Source organism: Vanessa atalanta, chromosome 21 (genome assembly GCF_905147765.1).
Source record: "Vanessa atalanta chromosome 21, ilVanAtal1.2, whole genome shotgun sequence".
Lineage (NCBI taxonomy): Eukaryota > Metazoa > Arthropoda > Insecta > Lepidoptera > Nymphalidae > Vanessa > Vanessa atalanta.
In genome coordinates, this window is record NC_061891.1 from 4,493,756 (window position 1) to 4,521,400 (window position 27,645).

General features: G+C 31.1%; 2 protein-coding genes across 3 annotated transcripts in view; both read right to left on the minus strand.

Annotated features, from left to right (window-relative positions):
• The window catches only part of LOC125072184 (AF4/FMR2 family member lilli), a 208,551-nt gene extending 196,957 nt beyond the window's left edge, over positions 1-11,594 (minus strand). Inside the window, exon 1 of the mRNA XM_047682709.1 lies at positions 11,218-11,594. Within this exon, the coding sequence (XP_047538665.1) occupies positions 11,218-11,228 (11 nt within the window). The 5' untranslated portion in view covers positions 11,229-11,594. The remainder of the gene's footprint in view (positions 1-11,217) is intronic.
• Positions 11,595-14,103: 2,509 nt separating this feature from the next.
• LOC125072371 (formin-like protein 20) overlaps positions 14,104-27,645 on the minus strand; it is a 30,089-nt gene continuing 16,547 nt past the window's right edge. The window contains exons 4-15 of one of the 2 annotated variants that reach the window (XM_047682989.1): positions 22,943-23,070; positions 22,019-22,191; positions 20,847-21,886; positions 20,244-20,361; positions 19,805-20,125; positions 19,433-19,540; positions 19,144-19,271; positions 18,600-18,713; positions 17,591-17,653; positions 16,645-16,735; positions 16,326-16,431; positions 14,104-16,132 (exon numbers count right to left, since the gene is read on the minus strand). In XM_047682989.1, the coding sequence (XP_047538945.1) occupies positions 16,081-16,132; positions 16,326-16,431; positions 16,645-16,735; positions 17,591-17,653; positions 18,600-18,713; positions 19,144-19,271; positions 19,433-19,540; positions 19,805-20,125; positions 20,244-20,361; positions 20,847-21,886; positions 22,019-22,191; positions 22,943-23,070 (2,442 nt within the window). In that variant the 3' untranslated portion in view covers positions 14,104-16,080. The remainder of the gene's footprint in view (positions 16,133-16,325; positions 16,432-16,644; positions 16,736-17,590; positions 17,654-18,599; positions 18,714-19,143; positions 19,272-19,432; positions 19,541-19,804; positions 20,126-20,243; positions 20,362-20,846; positions 21,887-22,018; positions 22,192-22,942; positions 23,071-27,645) is intronic. The other variant, XM_047682990.1, reaches the window with a different exon arrangement.

The following is a 27,645-nucleotide window of genomic DNA, read 5'->3' on the forward strand; positions in this document are numbered from 1 at the left end:
GACAACATTTACTAATCCGTTATACAAACTTAAAATTGTTTGTAGCAAACAACAAAAACGCACGAATAAAAACAAAAATTTCTGTATTTATTTACAAAATCTATGATATTGACCATGACCGCATAGAAAATTTAAATCTCAACATTAAAATATACATATATATTAAAAGGTTAAATAAAAGTATATTTTACAATGACATTTATGGTATAGTTGTTAAACTAAATTAAATGTCACATAAATTTGACAAATGCCGATTTTTTTTGCAACAATATATATAGCAATACGAGAACAAAACGGACTCGAAGGATATTATCATAATCCAAATTGGTAGGAACAGACAATTCGCAAATAATTGCAACAAATAGCGTAGAGTGAGATTCCATTTCGACCCATTGGCATGCCGCCATGGTATCCTCGCAACGATGCCTAAATCGCCTAGCTACTAACTATGTCTCCGGATAACCAGACAATCTGTGTCATTTTCATAGCTCGCGTTACTTTATATTGTTGATAGATTTCATGCCAAATATTTGATCACAATAATATTTAGCAAATCTATTGATAAAGAAGGTTTATAATAAAATCTTTGATATATTTTGTCTTACAAAGAAATATAATGAAAAATATAGAAAATACTATCAACTCATTCTAAACGCTCCCATATGACTGACCTTATTCCATTAAACGACCTATACAAATTATGTGGATGGATTCCATTCGGATGAATCAATAGTCTCGCTGTCCGCGGATTAACTTATCAACAAATACATGATAAGAAAACACAGCTTCAGTTGCTTTTAATTAAAATAGCACACTGTGAGAATCATTAGAAAATTGATTCTAAAACGTTTTTAACATAAAGCGAAATTAACAGCCATTAAAAATCCCACAGCTGGGTGAGGGCCCTTTTTAAGAAGGTTTGAAACTTATTCAGGATGTATACAAAATAAATATATAAAAAAATGTTTAAAACAGTTCTAAAAAATCTCTTAAATTAAGTGTACATCCATAACCTAAATTAATTATGTAATAACAAATCGTTTTAAACTACAAGTATTTAAAAGGGGATATGTACCAAATTTTTATTTGGTGGAGCTCGATATTTCGACATTATCTATGAATGTCTTGTTCACAAGATTCGTGTAATATCTCGTATGTCGGTAAATATCCCGTTTTAAATACTTGTAGTAATAAAAACAACCATGTTAATTTAAAATCTTAAATCGTTTATACATTTAAATAGCGTATTAACGATAATAACAAAAGCAATTACTTGTCCAAATAACATGAAAGCATTTAGTAAAGACAAAAGGACTAATGGAATATTGTATACAAGTGACAGCTCTTTGATTTTATTTTTGTTGACAAATGTCAGGATCAAACACAAGCAAGGTCGAATTGGAGAGTCAGTCAACAACGTAAGACGCTTATAAAATATCAAAAGGAAAAAAAAATGTGCTCAGCGATAAATTGATCTTAAAGGCACACTCTCGGTTGAAAAGCGATTGTTAGGTATATTCAAATTATTATTTACCTGAGATGTAATTGATAGCCTTATTCTGACGTTTATAATCAAGCGGAGGATTATCGAAATATCTGTGAATTTGTTCACCGCACCGGTTTTGGGAAACGATTTTAAATTCTTATTAAATTGATCCTTGACTTATTGATAGAGAACACGCCATTTACTACAATATGAATATAATTGAAAATTTCAAAAGCGTGATAACATTTGGTATCACAGTACAACACTATCACTGCATCACAATCTTATTCTTCGTATAATCAGACCAGGACTAAAAAAATTAATCATTGTATAGGTTTTTAGTATAAGACTCACATCACGTTGCATTATATTTTTGTAATATATTAGAACTCTCAAATTTAATACTGGAGGTAGATCCTAATTACACTGACTCACTTAATCTTTAAGCTGGTTGTAGCAGAGCAAATTTTTATTGATGTTTTATGTACTTATGTAACCCAGAAAGACTAGCACAAAGCCCTGTCACCATTATTGGTATATGACACTGTATGACACATGCATGGATAAGTTTATTTTACAATGAATATGAACAGTTTGGTACAGCAGTCACTGTACAGACTAAAGCATAAAAGCCTTATAAAAACATATTAATAAAGTTTATATGTAATTAACACAATTTTATGGTACTTACAAGACGTATGCTATTTTGTAAGTAGTCGAACTAGCCGGTATGTACTACAACAGGATGTTAGCGGAATTGATTATCACAATTATTTTATTCAATGACTCATGTCAACAAAGGTCGTTTTACTTCGAAATTGTTCTATAAAATTTGACAAACTCGACAAAGTTAATTATCATTATCACATTAAATAGTATAAAACAAAGTCGGTTAGCGCTGTTTGTCTCTATGTATGGTTAGATCTTTAAAATACACAACAGATTTTGATGCGGTTTTTTTATATGTATAATACATGCACAATATAGAAAAGAAACACTGATAATTTTAGAGGTTTCTAAAGTGAGGTCGTAAATAAGCACACTTTTTTGCAATTCTAAGTAAAACAACATTAATCCTTATCCAATGAAGTACCTTAAATACATTGTGCGTTTAATATAGATCAATATGGCATATAATTTAAATGAATATTTTAGAAGATATTATAGATTTAAAACGTAGGGACATAGCGGTTTGTATTGTCTAATGACTGAAAAACATTGAACGTTGTAAGACATTCTGTAGTATATTTAGTATCAGCATTGCACCCGTGCGTAGCCGGAGCGGGTCGCTAGTTTAACACTAAATTATAGTCGTCTCTGTAGTCTATTCTAACAACCAGAGGAGTAAAACCAAATAAACATCAATAATATTGGATTGACAAGATATCATTGCTCGAGTGCTTGAATAATCGATAATATTCATTATGGATTCGCTAAAAATGGCGTTTTGAATATCGGCGAAGTTGTTATCGGAACTTTGGAAGTAAAATTAAAGGATATATGTAGTGTAGTGGAATAATCTTTTATTATATCCAAAGACTAGCGACCCGCCCCGGCTTCGTATGGCTGCAATTTTTTTTAACAAAAAAAAATGTTACTATATTATTTATTACCCCTTATTGTCAAGAATTTAGCATCCTACAATTACCTCTTACAAACAAATTTTACCTCAATCATCTCCAAGAACTATCTGCAGTGCTTAATAAAACAGAGCATAAACAAATCGCATGAAATAAGTCAATCCAAGTTTTGTTTATCTTTACTTTTTCTTCGATTGAAATATTGATAAATGAAATAGAGGTATAGTATAAATTTATATTTTTATAAACAACTATCTGTTGCCTGTTTGAAAGAACCTTACCAGAGACCAAATAATAAATACAATTGTTTAATAATCCCAGCACAAATGATAGTGTTGACACACTGCATATCGCCTTGCGAATCACAATAAATTAATGACAACGAACATTCTCGCCAATTGCTTCCATTTCTTTGCTGTAGTAGTCAATAATATATCCTGATGTCACGTCCATATACACTAACACAAACGTCATTCTTTAATGTGTGTGATAGTGTCTACTGATAACGAGCTAGTATGAGAAAAAAAAGCGGTATTTCAAGTCCGTAAGCAAAAGATTTAGACTAAAAGTCGGATAGCTTTTAGTCTAAATCTCAATTCAACAAAAGTAAATTTTTACAAAAATGTCAACTTAAAATGTTATAAAATTTGCTTAAAAGTATTAAGAATATACATGTCCTCGTTTTTCGATTTCGCATAATATTTTGATCGATTGTTATGTAGATATAATTATGATGGCGATTGTTATGTAAATATATAAGATATAAGCTAAATTTAATTTAATAGTGGAAGTACTTAAGTGGATTGTATTGACTGAATTATAATAATTATGTAGATGAAAATGAATGTATACCAATAGCGTTCAAGTCCGATATTGACCTATGCCCAATTACGAAAAGAATAATCATTGTTAAACTATTGTTTCCGTTTATTTCATGGATGCGCAGCGACCCACTATAAAGTAATAAGATTAGGTATTAAATAAATAAATAAAATAAATAAGTACATGTAAAAATTGAGATAAAAAGAGCTAAGAGAACAAGTCAATCTTAATCGAAGATCCCGGCTTCAAATCTCGACAAGCTAAATCCACCAACCCCCACAGGAACGGCATAGTGTAATAAGCTACAGACCTTCTTCTACAGGGGTGGAGGGGCCTTTACCTTACAAATTTTGTGTATTCTTGTTATGTTTGCCTTTGGTGTATTATCTTTATTATTTTTTTATTTAAATGTGCCTGTACGTTTTTGTTGCCAAGCAGCACAACAATTTCATATAAACTATATTTTTAAGTTTTTTAATTCGATCTTAAGGGGCATAGTATACAATTTGTTTTTATTTGGCATTAAATCCCTATATTACTCATATGATAAACATATTTTTTTGGCATTATTTTAAAGGCGTATTCGAAAATTTGATATAATGTTTATCCTCTAAAAAAACTTATCAAAGTGTCAAGTGACTATGACAACATGTACTTTGAAAAGGTTTTAACATAATCTCATCTTTTAGCAACAAACAAAGACAGACATCCGACGTCTGTCGTAATAAAGGGCTTACGTAATGCGTTCATTCCTTCTCTGTCCATAAACTGAAACAGTTTAGTACGCACTCAGATAATTGGAATGTGATTTAGTTAATGCTGTTACTTTTAATAAACTAAAAGTAATACTCTCGAATTAAATTTCCTCTCTTTGGACGAAAATATATATTTTCTTAATACGTTTTTTATGACATGCGATAAAAGATCATTCATTCGTAAGTATGACGAAGATGAAATACGACGTGAGACACATGAGGACGATGAGGTCGAACAAAAAGCTCCATATTTTAAAATTTAACAGGCGATGACAGTTGTACACATTAACTGAAAACCATTTCTTATATATCTAACTATGAAAACTAGAATGTCATGTCCTTTGAGCCTGTAATTGTCTCACTCAACCAAGTTAAGGTCTTGATTGAAACAAATGCAGAATTAACTGAAATACTATTTATTTAAATTACGATGACGGGCATTAGAGGCAAGCTAACGGAACACAAAGATATATCAGTAGGGATATGCATAAGTAATTACGTGTGTACTGTTGTATTTGCAGAAGGCAATTTATGTTCATATACATACATATATATATGTCTCAACTTGTTAAATATATGCTGAGACAGCCTCGTTGAGCTCGAGGTAGGTTCAATTAAAGTTTTATTGGGTTTATTTAATAGTGGGAAATTCTCAAATGTCAGAATTCGTGTGTTTACAACGTCGTGCCTCAGAAAACACGTAAAGCTGTTGGTCCAGTGCCTGAACTCATCCGTTCGAGTAGTAATTCCTGTTCTGATATTGAGACTGAGTGAATAGAGCATATACTAGTTTTTACCATACATTTGTGCACTATAATACGTCCTATGGAAATCTGCCGTGACCAAAATCGTTTAAGAGGAAATGTATTAATGTGAATATCGTTTCGTGACGCATTATTAACGTACGCTCATTTAATTGATACTAAAATTAGCCCTAGACTTTACATCAGTTGTATATTTTAAATTACTTGTATGGTCTATATATTCATGCGACACGATTCATAAATCGGGAGCATTGGGACAAGGCCGCTAGTCGCTCTAGCGATGTGCATATCATATAATATACGCTTGGGTTACAAATTAGTCTCGTCAAAGTGTGATGTGTTTTTTTAATAAAGCTGCTTTCGTTTATATACATACATAGTACGATTTCATACCATACTAATAGCGAGGTGAATATGTACAGAAACAAAACAATTTTGAATATTTTAAAATTGATTTATGAAATTATCGTACAGGGAAAAATGCGATTTCAATAAGTTTTTTAACAACGTAGTTTTGTTCAAACGTAGGTATTGCACACCTCGATCGGTAAATTGTAGTATGCCTTATAGACGCTTAATTGCTGTATTTGGAAATGTCTTAAGTCAGTAGCACTGAATAATGTATGGCACTCATTTAAAACTTTACGGTGTTCCTTAATATACAATGAGTTATAGATTCATTAAAATATACATATATAAAAAATATCACAAAATAGCGCACGGTTTTGGACCAAGTCTTCTGTTTTTTTTTTTTTTTTAAGTTCTATACTTCTAGACAAATAATTTATTGATATGCATGTAATTTTCATGCATGCCATCGAATCGAATCGAAAAAAATCACATAACTGTGGAATTTCGCTCTTTTTTTATCAAAATTATAAGCATGAGTTTTTATGATATTTTTTTATCCATATGTAGATTTAAGTCTTAGTTTAATAAAAAAATACGTTTTAAATTAAATAGGTATTTAAAATATAACATTTAAAATTAAAACATTAACCTCACCTGTGCAACTGGTTGAGCAAGTTTAAGGAATTATAATAATTTATTCTACACAAAACTATATATATATATGTGTATTATAATATGCCTTGAGCAATTAAAACTATCGATTAAATTTAGTAAAATAAAGTTTACTAAATGATCAGTATCCTTAAGATTATAAAATATTTTTATATAATGATATTTGATATCAATGTCACAATTTGCTTATTACTATAGTGCACGTCGAGGGGATCAATCCGAACCGGTCAGCCAATCGTAAAGCTCCGATAACAAGCCAGTTAGAAGGCGCGTGCGCAACAACGATTAATTGCCGCCATTATCGTGAACCGACAGCGCAAGTTATAAAGTTACTACACGTTATTTACGTACAACACGTAATTGATGATAAAGTCTTATAAACCGGAAATCTTTGCCGCGATTGATTATTACAGTTTCAAAAACTTTTGAAACGGCCGATAACGATAGATCAACTCAAATCTTATCATTACATAACGAACACTAAGCCAGTGTTATAAAGTAGATTTCGATTATGAAATCAAATCTATAAGAACATTTTTACGTATGACCAGCGAAATCTATGAATATCCAATATTAATATAATTTTTGAAACAATAAGAACACACTGGTTTCAGCAATCCAACTTAAAAATATTATACATATATATACTTATTTTACGTATTCTATGGATTTACGTATCATTTGATTAGGTAAAAATGAATTGCTAGGTCCAAAAACGATGTCTCATTAAGAACTAATCGTCAGAACTGTTTGAAGCGCGTTTAATGAAGGCAGCACCTTAACATAAGTTACATATTTTATAGTCTAACAGTAATATTAGGCTTGGTGAGTGCTATATTACATTACAAACCCGGCTGAGTAGTTTTCACCCACTCATCAAATATACTACCGCCAAACAGAAATACTCAGTATTTTTGTATTTCGGTTTAAAGGTTGAGTGAGCCAGTGTGATGATTTGAGATATAATATCTTAGGTGCCATGGTTGGAAATGAGGAATAGTTAATACTTACACCGTAAATGGATTTTGGTTGGTGGTGACCATCATATAAGTAAAAAAAAATAGAAGCAGCATTGCGTACAGGCTGGGCATTACATAGTATTATGTGTATGGTGTAAGAACACTACTGTTACTTAACTATATTCACCATCAAATACATAAATTAGCATATGATGGCACATTCATTGCAAATTACAAGAAGGGAAAGAATTTCAACATACTATTATTATATATATGACTATGACAGTAAACTAAAACTATACAACTTTGTCAATCTCATAACAGTCCAAATTATTTAGCCAAGTATGTAACAAATTAAATAAAATACATATTTAAAAAAAAACTTTTAAACTTTTTAATATGAAAAACATGTTACTTAAACAAATGGTAGATTCATATTTTAATTAAATATTTTTAATTTGATTTCATTGGGTTGTAAAATATAATACAGCATTGTTAATTAGTGACCCAACTTTAGATTTAAAATACATTCATAAAATTTGAGATATGAATTCTTTTATCCAGTAACACAAGTTATTGAAACTTTTCGAACATAAATCTGCTCTTAAGTTTGTGTTTATAACACAAATACTTATTCTGTTTATTAACTAAAATGCAATCTAAATTACTGTAACTTTTTATAGTTACTTTTCAATGCAGTTAATGGTTCATAAATATGTGTGTTTGACCTCAAACTGGTATCAGCAAATAAATGGGTTAGCTTCAATGCTTTATGTTATCAACACTAGGCTAATGAGTAACAGTAGAAAATATGCACATTTATTTTCAACAAATACAAACAATAATTATAACATTAGTAATAATAAATAAATTATTCACCACAGCTTTTGACTTATTATTATTACAATTGAAATATTTCTCATTGTATGTTAGAGAGCTTTGTAGTTCTGGAATATTCCGGAGTAGTCAGTAATAATTAATAGTTTTCAATGGGCCTATGAAAATTAATCTTTAGTAACAAATGTAGAGTCATTTATATGCATTTTTTTGGTTGAAAAATCTACTAAATCAATATACATGATATTTATACCAGAAGGTGCATCACATTTTAGAGAAGGTTTTATATACTAAAACAACAACCAGGACAATCTATTGATGGTTTTGATTGTATTACTTATAAATAGATAACAATCTAAATATGTGCATGTATTTTGTAAATAATTTAAGCATATAAATTGATATTGATATTTAAAATAATAATCATTTATCAAATTTTTTACATACCTTTTGCATGAAAAAATAATCGCTTGTTATTATTTAGATATTTTTATCATTATCATTGATAACTTTAATCTATAATTTCTGAAAAAAATTTATAATGTATTATTTATTTAATATGCATGTTATTTTGAATATTTGTAAAGATTTGAATTAGTAATAATCATAAAATGATTAAGAAATTAGCATATAAATTTGAGCTGGTTTGTTTGTTTAGTTGTTTTATAAATCCTTTTAATCCAATTTTCAATGTATTAGTAACTTTATTTATTAAGTTTGAATGAAAAATATAATGTGTCCATTCATATATGTAAATTAATTGTGTGAATAGATTAACTCCTGAATCTCTTATCAGTTTCCTTCTGTAGAATCTTGATACTGAACCAGTGGTAACATATTTATAATGACATTATAAAATGATAATACAAAAGTTCTTCTTACAGTTTACAATGTTGAAGCCTTTTTGAAGAAATTAAAATAGTATCACATAAAAATATCTTGGCAAAACTTAATTTTTGATTGAAGGTATTAAAAAGTGTATCATCGCAATCAATATTTTTTAAATATGGTTTGTTTTGTGTAAGTACTGGCATTTATTTTATATCTACTAAAATAGATAGAATATAGTGTACTAGTTTATGTTGTCTTAAGTACCAAAATCAAATTATAGCTCAAACAGTTGTGCGAAAGTTGTTTAAAATTCAACAGATAAAGTTAAAAAGGCTATATTATCTAATGCAAAAGTTCAAAGTGTATCAGTTATCTTTATGAAACAGAAAATATAAATGTGAAAGTAATCCTATTCCTTTAATTTTATTTAAGTCTGATACAAAAATCAAATTACAAAAATAGTATTTTTTTATTTTACATTTTACAGTAATTTCCAGATGTGTCAGTAGGTTAGGTGTCTTATGCATAATTTGTATTGAAATTATTATGATGAGCCTGCTTGATTTTTATTACTAAGTAGTATCGTAGTCTAAATTTTTTTTTTTTTTTTAATTTGGCTTTTATTTATGCCAAGAGGGCACAGATTATTTCGCCATAATCTAAATTTTAACATTAATTTGTTTTAAACATGTATCTGTGATAGCAAGACGACTTACTAAACTTTTACACCAATCAAAATATGCTTTATTCAAGTAGGCTATTTTATATTAAGTTTTCATTCTGGAAAATTTACATAAACTGAAACATGAGTGTGCTCCAGCCACAGCTTCGTTGATGATTGTTTTGAAATATTATGTATTTTTTAAATTCTTCAAATTCAGTATTCAATTATACTATATTATATTATACTTTATCTTTAATATTACATTTATATATTCTTGGAATACAGTGTAACTAAGCAATTGAAAATAGCAGAGATGTTTGTAAGGCCGATTTATGTAGTTTTAAATTTTTTGCATACTTGGTTAGTCTGGGAAATACTAAGTTAAGTATGTAAAAAACATGCATAGATTAATAAAATTTTATAAGCTTGACAATAGTTCAAAGTTAATTTAAATGTATTTATATATTTTTATAGAAACAATATAAATGTAGATTCATTTCATATTGCGTTAAGATAAAATGATAGTGTAATTCGAAACAGAAAAAGTTTACTATGTTTACTTTATAGAATACAGATAAAACGTAAAGTTGTGAATATAAATCAAAACCTGCAAATATTTTCATTTTATTTAGTTACAATGCTATCATGAAGTAAGTGTTTTGGGTTTAAATAATATATTCTAATAAAAATAATATAATTTTACAAGTATAAAATATGCCTATTTGTACTTGCTTATCCTTAGTCATAAAATTTACCAGTTGACTTAATTTATTGTGTTGTCTGTGGAATAAATAGTTTAAATTGCTTGAGTTGCTAATCATTTAAGGATTAGTTATAAAAATAGGGCTATGAATGAATATTCCCAAATAAATACTTAATAATAAATATAATTATAATATAAATAATTGCTATTCACATTTGTAAACACAGGAACAATTAATGATATCCTCATATTATTTGAACATCAAACAAAAAATATTGTTTATGATTTAATTTCCTATCTTAAGATTATTTTATCCCCTAATTAATTGGTTAAAAACAATAATATAATTGCAGTTGTTAATTACAACATGAAGTAGAAAACTAATGTAATCACAATAGTGATGTATTAAAAACAGAGGTGTATCTATTGTAGAGCGCTATCTCGCTCGTGAATATGGCGGATGACATCATGCTGTCACTGTCTCTCCCTTCACTCCATGGTTAAGAGAAAGTAACAAAAGAGAATGAATACATCCCAACCTCAATCTATAACTACTATCGCATCCGTGTTCATAATAAATATAAGGCAACACATTACCTATATTATTATGTGTTGTTCCACTAAAATTATGCCAAAATAAATAACTACTAAGGTAATCATAACCTATAATTCATCACTCACAGGCGTTATTCGAGTTCAATTCGTCTCGTTATTCGTTTAAAACGAATAATCGTATATCTGACAAATTGGGTATGAGCGATACTAAAAGTAAACAAAAAACAGGTAAACTAACCCTTTCTTCATGAGCCACCTCTGATGGCCCCAGTTGATTTAGGATTGTTCCAATGAAGAAAACACTCATCCATTTTATTAACACGCATCGGTTATCACAATTTAATTTACTTATGTTTGCACTACTTGTCACAATCAAACTATAATTCCACTTTTCGTTGCGCTAAACGCAGACGTCATTGACAAACAACCAAAGTGACGATCTATTGCACGGGATCACATAGACGAAAACACTGTATATTTTCATGGCCATTGCTCGGGTATATCACAATTCTTATCACTTTACGTTATTACATTACTAATCACTTTGTCTAAATCTGCTATTTATAAAAATAAAAACGTATAAAGCGAAAATTATTTAGTAGACAGCACTCGCGACGTTGCACACTCGCATATAACGTGCGATTTCATTTTACACACACACACACTCAAAATATCATAAGGTTACAGATAACAATGGCCTACTTCTACATTATAGTATACTGTCATGGCAACACTCGTTTATATATGTTTGAGTAAATTAGAAATATTTGTTTTTATAACTTATTACTGTAATTTAAAAAACTTAAAACCTCAAACCGTATATATGATAATCATAATATTTTCTACTATTGAATTAATGATTGGGACACTATGTAAGGTAAGCAAAATTAGTGCAAATTCTTTAAGATACCTATCTTTATTTTAAAGATATGCAAAACTTTTTAATCTTACAATATAATAATAATTATTAGATATATAAGAATTTGTTTAATATTATTTAAATTATAACCTGTCTAAATTAATTATTTTTAGTATGTTTTTCGGATTTCCTTAGTTTTATTTATATATATTGCTGAGTAAATGGTATGTATTTAATTTTACTGAGCTTTATGCACATGCACGACAGCTACAATAATTTTCTCTTTATTTTCGTTTTATTGTTTATTAATATTTGCTTTACTTTTATTGAATTTATAAAATCAAAATATAAAACAAGTCTAGGTAGTCGGTTCATGTAAAAAAAAATAGAATTACGAAAAATAATGCTTAAATTTATAATTTACTTTGAATAGTAATGTATCACTATTACATTTTTAACCTTTGAAAATATATGCAACTCGTATGTCTATTTATATCTTCAGAACTACTAGTTTTACACTCAGTTTGGTTTATTTTGATATTACGCCTCGTAATAGGCTATATTCACGTTATAATATATAAAACTTACTCTTTTGGTTTCTTTTAATTTTTAACTAGTGATATTATATAAATTAAAAAAATACAAACTTCTTAGCTGTATTATTATTTATATTTATTTCCGTATTTCTATTTTACTTTTGTGTTGTATAACAAAAAAAAAAAAAAATTATTTTTAAATTATAATTCGTTAGTTGGGAACTAATAATAATGGCTTTGAAATTTAAAATAAATGAAAAAGTTTACATGATGTTATTTAAGAAATCAAGAATTAACCTTTAACATATAAGTAGGTAGGTTAATTCTTGATTTATTAAAGAAAAACACTTTGACTTTTCAAAAATACTTCCATTTAATAGTTTTCTTTTGTAATCTATCTCCTATATAATATGTATTAGGGTGCGTCTCCACTATGTTAACGAAACTATAGCCTGGGTAGGTTATCACCATAGTTCATTATCACCAGGTTATTATACCATCCAGTCGTCATTCAGTCAGTCGCATTCTACCGCCAAACAGCAATACTTAATTTTCTCGTGTTCCGATATGTCGGGTGAGTGAGCCAAGAGTAACAGGCACGAGGGACAAAACATCTTAGCTCCCAAAGTCGGTGGTGCATTGATGATGTAAAGAAAGGTTAATATTTCTTTTAGCGCCAATGTCTATCACTTACCCATCCGTGGCTCATTTGTCTGTACGTGTTCCTATACTATACAAAAGAGGCAAATAAGTTACAAAAAAGAAAATCTTTTCAAATTAATAAAAGGTTTTTGTCAAGTTATGGCCATGTGGAGCGAATCTTCTCTTCTGGGGAATGATAATGAGACTCGATCGAAGAAATTAAATAATGTTTTTAATTATACTTACTTAGACTCAACAACGTATTTTCAAGAAATGCTAGGAAATATAATAAATATTTATAGATAAGTGACATTAAGAAAATACGTATTTTGCGTTTAGAATTAAAAAAAAATATTTCCAAAAGTCATACTCATATGTCAGATACTATACTTAAGTCTTTCGTATCACACATATTATAATTATGAATTAATGTAATAATTATGCAGTAAATTTAATTTTAAACAATACGAAATTATTAGTTTCAAATCCATACTAGCTGTCACAAGGTTATGTCAACTAGTTTTCTTGGTGGTAGGGCTTTGTGCAAGCCCGTCTGGGTAGGTACCACCCACTCATCAGATATTCTACCGCCAAATAGCAGTACTCAATTTTGTTGTGTTTCGGTTTGAAGGGTGAGAGAGCCAGTGTAACTACAGGCACAAGGGACGTTCAACATCTTAGTTCACAAGGTTGGTGGAGCATTGGTGATGTAAGGAACAGTTCAAATTTCTTACAACGCCATTGTCTATGGGCGGTGGTGACCACTTACCATCAGGTGGCCCATTTGCTCGTCCGCCTACCGGTACCATAAAAAAAAAGTTTTTTATTCTACACTACCAAGTGACTTTAGCTGCAGCGTAACACGTAGCATGTTCTGCTTTATGTATGGCACTGTATCAGGGAAAAAACAAAACGGAGCGCAATGTGTTCGTAGATACAGCGTCTATTCGGTTTTTACATTTTTGATGCACGAACATAGTACAGTTTCAGAACTTCGATATACTTTTTACATATACCATAAACATACATCATGTTGCATTGTCATCTATAATAAAAAAACATGGGGAAAATAAAATAAATGTTTTGTAAATACACTGTTTTATTAGAAAATGAAAACAAAATTCCTTACACTACCTAAATAAGGCACGACGTGTCCAAAAAAACCGTACAGCACGGCGGAATATATCTCAAGCGACGCAACGGATGGAATAAAAGCCTAATATTAATAACACTGCGTGATTTGTATCACCTTTGCACACTTTGTATACGTTAGTAAAAGTTTCACATTTATAAATAAACCTATATGAAGTTAATAAATAAAAAATGACAAATGTCGGGGAGGCTATCTTAAATACTAAAATTTATAATCTCAAAACAAGTGTAAAGAAAACCCACGTATACTACGATAAATAAACAACTAATGGTCTAATAATTTATAACAGAAATACAATAACTCAAACAGTTGAAATGATTATTTTCATATAAATCACCCGAGTTAAACGTTACTTCTCCGCCCCTACAGGTCATAGCGTGATGTTAAGTCAATAAACAACTATTTAAGACAAAAAAAAATCTAACAAAGAAAGTGTTTAGCTTTTTAATAGTGAGTTGGTTTATTTGTTACGCTTTTACGTCTAACTGCTCAATTTATCAGCATGAAGTTTTTCATATACGTTGTCAAGAATACATTCGTCAATCCGCCCCCCCCCCAGCCATCTGAACTAGTATAAGTATAAATTAAGTTAACAAAGTGTGCAAAAGGTGATCCGTTGTGGGTATTTAAACATGATATAGACTTTAGTAAGATATATTCTCAAGCATAGTAGAAGTAATTTTATAGTATCGATATGTGATAGGAGAGAACAGTAGGCATTATTTGGGAAGATTTTAAATTATATTTTTACACTTAAATTGATTTACATAATATACAACAATAATTTATTAGTATACATTCAGCTTTGCATTTAAACGGTTGACGATTTAAATTATATCAAGTGTTAGTACTATTTGCGTGATCAATAATTGAAAATATGTTAATATTGTGCGTGTATATACGTTTATTTTACGAAAGTGTTATTTTACATAAAATTAAATAGTTTTTCGTATATAATTGTTTTATATCTAAATCAAAAATATTTTACACGTCCCTACATGATTATCATCTATAAAAAAAATGCAAAACTGTCTTATTATGAAATAAATAACTAACCCCGAAGCGTTCGTTCGTTACTACATACTAAATTTGTATACAACATAGAAATAATATCTTAATTTGTATGTCTTTGTACCAAATCTTAAATTCAGGTGAAAATTTGGAATTTTGAGCGAAATCGAAAACTAGTATAAAAAGAGAGCGTCACTTAAAACACTAAGAGGGTGAAATGTTGAAACTTTTCACTGTACGAAAAGTGAATTTTCCCTACCTCAATATAATGACATATACAAAATTTTTACCCGAAAAGTTTTGAATGTCTCTAATACAAATTATAATCTGCAAATTTACAAAAAAAAAACAAACGTCAAAATGAATGTCAGTTGGAAGACTACATAAGCCCTTCCTGTAACTGTTTTTTTTTTATATCTATACCAGGAACGTTTTTTTATTGCCAAAGATCGACATTCCAAAAAAATCTATTTTATAATTCACTGGAAGTATATGTTGTGTAGCATAATATTTTTATTAAGTTGAAAATTTTACATAGAACAAGTTAATTTTAATTTGTAAATCAATAATGAAAATTTTATTATTTTGTAAAATGAAAAATAGGTAAAAAAGAATTAAGTTAATCACTAACATAAGTAAATATTAACAATATTGTTACTATAGATAATAATAACTGGTAATTTATTAAAATCTCAAACGGTATATCATCTAGCAACAATACTGGCAACATTGTTTCGACGTACATATATTACATAGAAAAAAATTACGAAAAAGGCGGTACAAATTTAAAAAATATATACCGATTTTCGTATTTCAGTCGTATTAATTTAGGTAAACGTTAAATTTAAAAAATAATACATCTGGCTATATGCCCAGGAAGTTGGCACAACAGGCGCTTCGTCAGTAATGGTCCATTTCCCCCGCTGGAGCCACTGAGTATACGGATGGTGGTCTGAAACAACGATTTAATAAGTATATTAAATATATAATTCAAAATTAAATATTCAACTGAAAACATATGCGATTCTGACACAGTAGCGAGTTTTATATGTGAAGGATAGAAACATGTTTGTAACTAGAAATCTAATCAAACCTCTAAAAAATTAATATTTAAGACTTGTATTATGATACCTATAAATAACTACCTTAAAGCTCGTCGCGGTGCGGGTAATCGAGACGGTCGAGGAAGACCAGACATGCGCGGTTCGCTGCTTGTCGCAGGTCTGGGCTGCTCCACTTGTGGGGTAATTACTGTTAATAAAAAACACACAATTATAAAACTGTTAAGACTCAAAACCATTAAATTATTTAATATCATAGTATGGCTTTAATTCGACCATATTATTAATTTTATAAATAAATTATACCTACCAAAATATCGCGTAATTTTTTAATAAAATCGTACCGAGATTATTTTATTTTTGCTTTCACTAATAATATTATATTTTAAGAAATTTTATTTACCTGGTACAGGTTTCTGTAGTGGCACTGACGTCGGTCTAGAAATTCGCAGTGTGGTTGATCCCGCTATCGAATACGGGCGCGTTGTAGGTGGCTAAAACGTTATTATGCACCTTAGTAATACAGAAATAAAGCTCTTTATAAGTCTTACTTTCAACGATTACCCCATAAAATCATTACAACGTCAATGAATTTCATTACAACACTAAGCTATTTAAAACTTCATGCAATCCACAATTAAAAGCGATAATTTTTTTTAAAAAATATATTTTTTTTACTTATTTGAATTTTTTTACATTATTTAATAGTAAACAAATAATTAGTCATACCTACATAGTAAACAAATAATTAATAATTTCACAATAGCAAACATGTAAGCATAAATGTCATATTATTATGAAAACATCGGATTGTATTTATTATTATTATTATAATTCTGTTATTAAGAACCGAATTCGGTAGCCATTAACAAGTGGAACCTAAATAGTTTACCTACCAATTACTTAGCAATTAACAATTTATTTGAAAATATATAAATAATATTGAAAGTAGAAGTAACTTTGTAAGAATAAAAACATCAGTTGAAACAAATTTATATATATATATATATTATATATCAGTATATTCCACGAGTATATTTCTTATTTTACTTTAAAATAAGACCAGCACTTTTGAATAATCTTATTAGATACCTATTTAAATTTGTATTTTGACATTCCGGTCTGGACCTGGACTCGGATGAGTTTCAGTTAATATTTGAAAGAAGGTAGGGAGCTCACGTTATGTTAAAATATTTCATTAAAAATACGAATGCAACTAAATCCACCGTCGGTGTAGTAAAACTATTATAAAAGACTACGCATTTACGACATTAAAATGGCATAAAAAATGTTTTTATAATACAATCCGATGTTGATTACAAACGTGTAATGTAACGTTAGTAACTCACGGGCGCGTAATGGTTGCGCAAGGACACGGGCACCCCTCTCGCCGCGACCGCGCTTAGCCGCAGCTGAGCAACACACGACCTTATCACCGCGGCGTAAGGCTCAAAGCATTTGGCAAAATTATGTTAAGGGCAAAGTATGAAAATTATCAGTTTCACTAGATATGTGAATTAGTTTATTTGAACTTTGGAAAGTATTAATAAACCCTTTACTATTTTCTTTACAAATATATTGATATGGTCATGCATTATATAATTGACTGTTTAATGAATAAATAAAATATTATTATCATTTGTTATGGGAATTTTGTAGAATGAACACGCCATGAGGCGAAAATTAACACTCTGTATATGAAATATCCTTATGTAGCTATAAACTATATCTTGTAAAGCGTTTGTAAAGAGTCTTAAAAGTTTGATACAAAATTGATTTGTGTTTATTACATATGCATATCAAAGTTAGAGTATATTTTGCCAAATGTTTCAAAGCCTTGTATGAAACAAACAGTATGAAAACAACACAATGAAAATACCTCAATAAAATTAGTCACAAAAGACAAAAACAATGTATTAAAAACACATACTAAATAACCATCACCTTATTAATATTACAACATATTTCAATCAATATTTAAAAGCACTATAAACTAGTATAACATTTCAAAATGTAATTATCTAAGCAATGAATAAAGCATATTTTTACGGCATGCCATCATCGCCCTGATGATAGCCCCTCTTAATAATGTTTATGGGTTGGTTCCTCGCCGCCATCAGGTTGGTCGAGGCGTTAACAATTGATGGTATTGCCTCATTCCCCTTAGTCCTAACGACACTCACGAATGAGATATGGTGAGTTTTAGTAGGTATGAATCCCACATAGCCCAGTTCTTCTAATGTCCGGGTATCTATTGAAGACTACCCCAGCGTGGCAAATATGGTGGCTCTATTTAGTGGGTGAAACTAGAAGGCAGTATATGTTAAGCATGAATAAGCTAATCATGTGTTATCTTACATCTCTGGGCGCAACCAATTGGCTCTGAGGTCTCTCTCTACGTAACGTCTCCGTTCCTTGTCGGACGAGCGCCGGGGGATTTGGTAGTGTCGGTCTCTCGGAATCGCTTTCTTTCTGCACGGCAATACATTGTCTTAAACTACTTTTATAGCTTTTATTTGCAAATCTCTGTGTATGCAAAACACTCTTAAACCAATATTTAAGGGCAAAAAATCATCATCAAAAGGGGTTACTTTATTCGGGGAGAGAGACTATAGAGCGCTCTTAAACAATTGTGTGAAATTGATAAGTACTAGTGATTAGTCCACGTGTCTCTCTAGTTTCCGTTAAAAAACTATTACTAAGGTCCATCTCACGCAACGAGCTCCCAAAAGAATTTACTCGCTCTTTAGTTAATGCGCGTGACCTTCCCTAGCCAAATCATCGCTTAGGATTGATCTTACATTCCGGATTCGTCAGTTGTTTCCTAGGAGTTCGATTCGTGGAATGGTCGTCACTAGGAACTTGTTTAAGTATCTCAGATGTAGTAGCGAGGTGTTCTCACCCGGTGCGCTGGCGGCGCGGGGGGCGCGGGCGGCGCGGGCGCGGTGGGCGACAGCGCGGGGTTGGAGGCGTACACGCCGCGCCGCAGCATGGAGCGGCCCGCCAGCACGCGCGCGGGGGGCGCGGGGCCTGCCACATCACATTCACAAATTAATTACTTTATTGCAGATAACATAAAAAGCTCCCATCTTTCTAATAATTTTTTGTTGTATAAATTAACAAAAAATATAAATATTTTCATTATATAATATTATTAAAAAACCAATACTTTTCTAATAATTAACACTCACCGGGTATCCTATTGAGTTCCTTGTGTGAGCTATATTGCCTCAGTTTCGATGTTGGTAAACTCGTTTTTCTCGGAACGGCTGAGGGGGGTGCCATCACACCATACGGACCTAAAATAAAACAACTTGTAATGAAAGGGACAATTTTAAATATAAAATATATAACACAATAATGAGCTGTTTTTGTAAATAAGAAACAAATGTGTTTCGTTAGAATATATTTATAAAATTAAAAATAGGCAATTCTCGGAATCTAACTATAATAAGAAATTATGGCATATCTTTAAAATATCTATGGTAGAAACCTTATCAATTATAGCGATGAAAACTAATTAATAAAAAAAGTGACATGTAATATATCGCCTTTGTACTTACCACCTTCCGTGGGAGAAATTCGACTAGGGGGCGATCTCTGCACCGGAATGGGCATAGACATCTTCTTCTCGGGACTTGTTTTAGGAGCTAATATATCCCTCTTGGCGGACGTCTTCTTGACCATAGTCGCAGTATTTATGACTGTCGCGTTCATGTTGTACGTTCTTTCCATATCGGAACCTGCGCTTGGAGCTTTCGCTACTGTGTATGATTTGTCTTCCAACATATCGTATATCGGCGATATTGTTGTGTGAAGGTTTAAGAGTTCGTTTTTAGCTCCCTTTTTGAAGGACATTAGGGGTGTTGACGCAACTTGGATACCTGAAATTAAAAAAGGCAATGTCAAATAAAAAAAAAAACGATTATTTATGGTAGATTTACATTTTATCTTGTAAAATGATTCAACTTTAATAAATCATTGCTATAACGGTCTACTTACGTGGATCAGCAGAGCTCTCGGGCACGCTTTCTGGCGGACTACTCGAACTGAACGTGCACGTGTCGGTCCCCGTGCTTTCACTCGACCCGACCATCGCGCGCTCTTGAAAACCCCATTCCTACAAAACATTAATAATTCTTAACACACCATATTTATATTTTATCTATGCAGATATAACTTCTAGAAACTCTTTATTTAGCCGATTAAATTTTGCTCATTAAATTTTATTGCAGACGAGTTAACGATCAGCGGTTTTAAACGTAATCGAGCGATTAAATAATAGTATAAAACTGTAATTTAGTTTTACAGTATCTGCCTGAGTGATCAGAGGATTGAACACGAATCTTTTAACGGAATATCGTGGGTTTAATTTAATATGCTTAATGTATTCTTATTAATCATCTCGAACTCTACGATATATAAACAGCATAAGACCTGCAAGTGTCGAATTAATATCTGGCACTCGAGTATCCATCAGCCCTCTTTGAAACGCCTTTAGTCTAATACAGTAGGACTCTTACAGAATATTACTTGTAATTTTAACACTTTTTCAAATATCGCTATAATAAAATTTATTACAATAAAAGGCTAATTTAAACTTACTTCTTGTTGCAACGTTCTATCACTCGAATCGATAAGGTTCAAAGTCGCAGAATTGATATCGATCATATTGTTATCGTCCGAGTTCACGTACACAACAGTCGCGTCCATAGCGCTCGCCTTCGGAGATACTTTCTTGAACGTCGCATTCCTCTTCGGCGTTTCCCTTGCGGGTCTCTCTTCGTCCTGTTTATCGTAGTTCATCGCTCTTCGTCTCGAGAGCAGCTCTGATGCGTTTTCCATGCTCTTTTGAGGTACTGTTATTGTTTGATTCGGTAGTTGTATTGTCTTTATCGGAGATACGTCTGCTTGATTCGGCTTCTCGGGGTCACTCGGTAGCGCCTTTCGGGCCAATGACAGCTTTTGCCTGGCCTGTATTATTTCATTCAGCTCCTGTTTATCCAATGTGACGTTGAGACTGCTTTTGCCCGAATCGATCGGTTTTTGCATACCCATATCTTTATAGAACGTATCGTCGCATTTAAACTTTGCATTTAGATTCTCTTTCTCCGCGTCGCTGTCTCTTTTGAATTTATTGTTAGAGTAGTGCAGCGTTATTGTCTCGCTCATTTCCCCGTTTGGCTTTGATTTCGGTAAATTTCTCACTGACTGTGGAACGCCTAATGTATTATCACAATTTTCGTTTAGGACCTTAACAGTATCTATTTGACAGGCCTCTTCGCGCGCTTTTGTATAACTCTCGGAGTTCTTGATCGAGTCTCGCTTGGTGAAACTATTGTATAGTTGACATCTTGGTCTAGCCGATAGGAGTCTTTCCGATTGTTCTAGATGTGTAAAGGTTGCGGAACTAAATATATTAGGTTCAACATTATCTGGTTTTGGTTTTGATGTGTTAGAAACGACGTAGGAGGAGTTGACAGAACTGACGAGGCTCGGTGGTAGAGAGTCCATTAAGCTGTCGTTGTCTGGATATGTGGTTTGTGAGAGGAAGCTCGTGCTCATATCCTTTTCGTCCAAAATACTTAGTGTCATACTGGTCATCATTGGATCGATACTATCTCGACCGACTGATGTTGGGAGACCTAAAGTTTTATTAAAAAAAAATTAAGAAATTCATTGAGCTTACAGATACTCACTTTATTTTTTTTATAGATTTTTTGTAATGACTGAAAATAAATATTACCGGATTTAATATTGTAATTGTAATTTCTTACCTGAATCCCTTTGAGAGATCGATTTCCTGCTATCCAGCGACTCGGCGTTGAAATTTCCAGAATTTTCCATCACAAGAGACGATACCAAGCTCGGCGGAGACATGCGCATGAGTGACTCGCCACTCTGATACATATTCAGACTCCTGCTTTCATGCATTATGTTCAACATTCCTCTGAAAATGTTAAAGTTATTCTATCATTGAGAAAAATGGAAATTTTCTTAATTCTTCTGAAGATTCTTCTTATTATTGTTATACCTTTAAGATAAGATAAGAGATTATCCTGAATCAACGATTTAGCAACGCACAGCTTTAAAATTAAGACTTGTTATTTAGAAGAGAACTTCTAAATTCAATAATGTAAAATACTAAAAATAAAGTATTTTAGGGGGTTTATTTTTAAGTTATCTGAAAGTTAAAACTTGTTTGAAACCATAGACAAAGTCACTTTTTATTTTAGAAATTATATTAACAAATATAAATATACTATGTACCACACAGTATATCACTGTATGGCGTATTGTCAGAGGAAAGCCGGTTTGTTCTTCGCGGCGCGCTTTCACGGGTTTTTATAACACCGATGCTAAGTCATCTTGAATAATTGACTGAAAGTGTATGAACTATTGTTTTATTTGATTTATTTCGTGGTAATTATATTCATTATATTTTATACAGACATCCATTGTACAGTAATGAAAGTAGATTTCGGAATTATATCCAGAATTGAAAATGTATTCGCTCGTTATAAATCTTATCATTGTTACATTAGAGCATTTCTGAATAAATATATATATATATATATATATATATATATATGTATGTGCAGTAAGAAATGGAACTCCAGAAACATAACTGGTTCCAATGCAAGTCGAGACTTAAGTTAACTTAGACATAGTATGTAAGGCTGACAAACAATTCTACTTACTTGTTGAACGTGTTATGAATATTGTGGGCCGGCTGCGAGAGATCAATGTTGATGGCCTTGAACGGCACGTGTTCAGACGACAGCCTCTCCGAGACATCTGATGCTAGCGTCACATCTAAATCTTCTAACTGAAATATTAAAAAAAAACACATGAATATGCATCCTTCGGGGCGTCTTTCTATTATTTGCTTGAAATTAGTAGTTTAATTAACAATAGAAATTTCGAGATTAAAGTTTTCATGGACTTATTGTCGTAATTATTATATGCCATGTCGTCTTCCTTGTGTTATTGATCTGGAATTATTGACCCAGGTAAGTATTACAGCCGCCTATTTTCTTAGGATATCACCCAGAACCTCCTTGTGTCCTGATATTCTGGATTCCTAGACAATAATAGTATTGGGCCAGTCTGTTCATTTAGGTCGTAGTCCAAACACCCCTGGTGTCTAAATGTTATCTTAAAGTTTGTTCGCTTTCATAAATATATTAAAATGACACTAGAATACTTTGAAAAGACATTTCCGTGTCATTGAACTACCGAGATCTTAAATTGTACAATATATACGAATCGGTATTCGTTTCAGAGCGTTAAAGTGTTAAAAAAGGAAACCCGATGAAATTCGTCAGACGAAATTCGCGTAACAAGAAACACAATACGTTCATTGAAATTGAAAGTGTTCGGCGGCCACGACATCGAATTTATAACGGCATAAAAATATATGAATGGAAATACATGGACAAATTTAAGTAAAAGTTAGTAGGTACGTAATGTATGCATTGATCAATGCCACGAATATAATTTAATGTACTTATTTACTTTCATTCATAAGTTTTTTTGGAACAAACTAGACCTATAAATCCATAATAATAATAACAATACATTATAACAGCAATAATATTCAATAAAGTTGATTTAATCTATATACATGTGTCTTTGCGTGAAAAAATATATACTTTATTTTAAAGGTAATAATTAAACTTAAAACTTCGCTTGACTTTCTCAAGTGAATTCGATTTCTCGTCGACATTAATTTGTCTGTCCGTTACTCATAATTCAAGCTATATCAAACTGTCAATATCGGTTAACAGAAATGCCACATCCCACTCGTAATTATATATATGTTACTGTAAAATCTCGAACTAAGGTCAATCTTAAGATTTTCCAGTAAAACCTAAGATTTTCGAGCTTTTACAGCAACCTATATAATACGTACATTACGTGTGTATTTAATACTAATAATATTTAATACTTTTATAATTACGGAGTTAATAATTATATCATAAAACGATACAGTTAAATTCTAGAAGACACTTAAAATTGGCAAAAAAAACATTAAACAAAGCTATTGCTCAAATCAATCTTCGCTTAAATTTTAAAACAACTTTAAACGTTAGAATTGTAATGACGAAATATGTTCGCCATTTTGTTAAAGGCATAGAACAACAGAATTTCAAAAATCTACAATGAAAAGTTACCAAATATTTCATTACATATCATTTACAATATCAACTTTCGTTAATAGTTGCACAAAACGTAAACAAGAGAATGTCATAATAACCTCATTTTAAATAAGTATTCGTTCGAATTACATAAACATTAGTATGCCTTACTGTATCATATATAGAAACTGTAAATTGGACTCTCCTTAACCGGAAGTTGGCGCACACGTGTGGATTTAAAGTGACCTTGACTTGATGCAGCAGTCAAGAGCGTCTTCCACGAAATCATTTACGGTAAAAAGCATCTTAAAATGCAATGTATAATTCATTTTAAGCTAGACAATTTCCGTAACTTTGCACCAAATTCGTTAGACTTTTAAGGTCCCAGGCTACTATGCTAATTTCATTCCGATCGGTACAGTGATTTAGGTGTGATGAGGCAACGATCAAACAGATTTAGTTACTTTTCCTAGTTTAATATTACTTAAAATAATTTTATTGTTTAGCAAAGTATAAATAATGTTTATAGTGTAAATATACATAAAATGACTTAACGTGTCATAACTATTTTTATAGATTTGACCTTGTATTTTTTGTTAACAAATAAAGTTAAATTGGACCGTACACAAATAATAACAAATAGTTCAACAACTAAAACCCGCAGTAAAAATCGCGATTATTAGAACAGTTTGCTGTGATTCTTCAGATACATATTACCAAAAATCAAATTAATTATATTCTTATTATTAATTATATATATAGCAAAGTTCTTATTTCAAAATGAGAGGGCATTTGATACCCAACACAGCACGTTCCAACATCAGCATAAATACAGGACATTATGTCCTTTAAAGGATGCAATACTCTAAACGCAATACTCCTTGTATTGCATTTAGAGTATTGCATTCTAACGAATATCGTTAAAAATTACGTCTGTTTCGAATTATGATAATTACTTTAGAAGTTATACGGAAACACATGCACATACCTACCGGCAGAAACCATGCACATGGTAATCGGGTAAAAATATATCTAACTGCTTTATATTATATAAACGCTTCGATTACCGTTCGAATCACGAAATATTTGTAACACATAGGAAGTAATTCAAAAGTGACCGTTTCGTAAATAAGACGATTTATTTTTAGCTAGGCATCGCTGTAACGGTCGAAGAGACGTTTTAAACGTAGATCCGACCCATATATTGAAAATAAAAGTGATCTCCACGAAGCGAGATAATTGTTGCGTCTACAGTCTACACACCGTCTATGTTATCACGAGATAATAATATCTTGTTTGTAAGCAACACAGCTCGTAAAATGTTTACTCTTGGCACTGAATATATGTTGTTGAATAATATTCTAACTTGCGTCATAGCAAGTTGAATCGATCTCGCTCGTAATAAGTATTTGACTTAAGTACCTACGCAAAGGGATTGGAGTCAGTTCTTACGAATATCTTTAAAACCACTTTTTAGACTTAAGATATTATACTATAGTACTAAAATTAAAATATTTAAATCGTCAATGGATTCCAATACTAAAAGGTATCTGTAAAAAAATCCGCCTTATTTTGCATGTTGAAATGTTTATGTTGTTGTCAAATTTATAGCTTTGTGTTGTACTATAAATAATAATTATTTTTTTATAACATATCTAAGGGATGGTAAATGGTCACTACTGCTCATTCATATTGGCAGCGTACGAAAATTTGGACCATCACCATGCCACGAACCTTGGGAACTAAGATGTTATGTCCCTTGTGCCTGTAGTTACACTGACTCACTGACCCGAACCGGAATACAACATTCCTAAGTATTGCTGATGGCAGCAGAATATGTGATGAGTGGGTGAACAAAGGTATCATTGGCTTTGTATTATAGTGTAGGTTAAATATATAATAAAGGAGAATATATTGCCGAAGAAAAATATACAAATATTATTAACATTGAACTTTCGAATTGCTATCATTACAAACGAGAATTATTTCAAATCAATTATGTTCGCCGATTTACAAAATAGAATAAGTAAAAAAATGAAATCAATCAATAAACGAAAATTGCTCAAGGAAATTACGTCATCGTCACGGACAGCTTCAATTTCCTGTATTTGCTCTACGAACTTGTGATACGTTTATTTATAACAACAAACATATTGAAAACCGAAACAAAATACTTTTTTTTTAATAGGCTTAAGAAATTGAAAAAAAAAAATTGAAAAAAAAAAATGTCAGTGAGGGCTACGTCTTCCAAGAAGACGACAAACTCGAAGTCCAGCGAAGATCAACTGATGTTCAGCAAAAATATAAAATAACGCCAAAATTTATAAAAATATAATGTGAAAAAAGGCACGGGCAACAGACTGTGAGCCCGTGGATGTTGTAAAGTAAATTAAAAAAAAATAGGCTTAAGATTAAATTTAAAGACGTCACAGTCGTTAATTTTTTATCATATGTACACAAAATATATTTTTTTTTATTTTGAGAATATTGCTTAGAATAACATATACAGATTAATTAACTGTAGAGACAAACATAGTGTAATAAAAAAAAAGTAAGGCGTGCGCTAGGCAAGATAAATGTTCACCGCGTGACGTCATGTTAAGGGAGTCGCGCATTAAATCATTAGCGATATAATTAAAATTTAACTCATAAATATAATAAGTTTTATAAATGAAATTTCAAAAAGCTCATAGAAATACCAATACCATTCCCATATGCGATTAATAACGCTGCCTTCTGGTTTTGTCTGTCATGCAGACAATTTTGAAGTATTAACTGATAGCTTACTAAATTTTATATGCATATATATGAAATAACGTATGTTATTTGATGAAACCAAGCGTGAAGACAAATTTCAATGAAATATTCAAATAATGATCAGACAGTTTGTTGTGGTGTCCGTTATTATTATATAACTAGCTGTGCCCGCAACTTCGTGCGCGTTTGAATTTAAAAAAGCGTGACTTTAGACATAATTCTAAAATAACAGTGAGTTACTAAAGCCTAAGTTACTCCTTATTACATCAGTATCTGCCAGTGAAAGACCGTCAAAATCGGCCCAGCCGTTCCAGAAGGAAGTTCCATAAAACGGAACAGACAGACAGACAGACAAAAATTGTAAAAATGTTATTTAGGTGTATGTACCGTGTATGCATACGTATGCATTTAATAAAACGCGGTTATTTTAATATTACAAACAGACACTCCAATTTTATTATATGTATAGATAACAAAATATATGATACGCAGAGATGGAGAGTGCA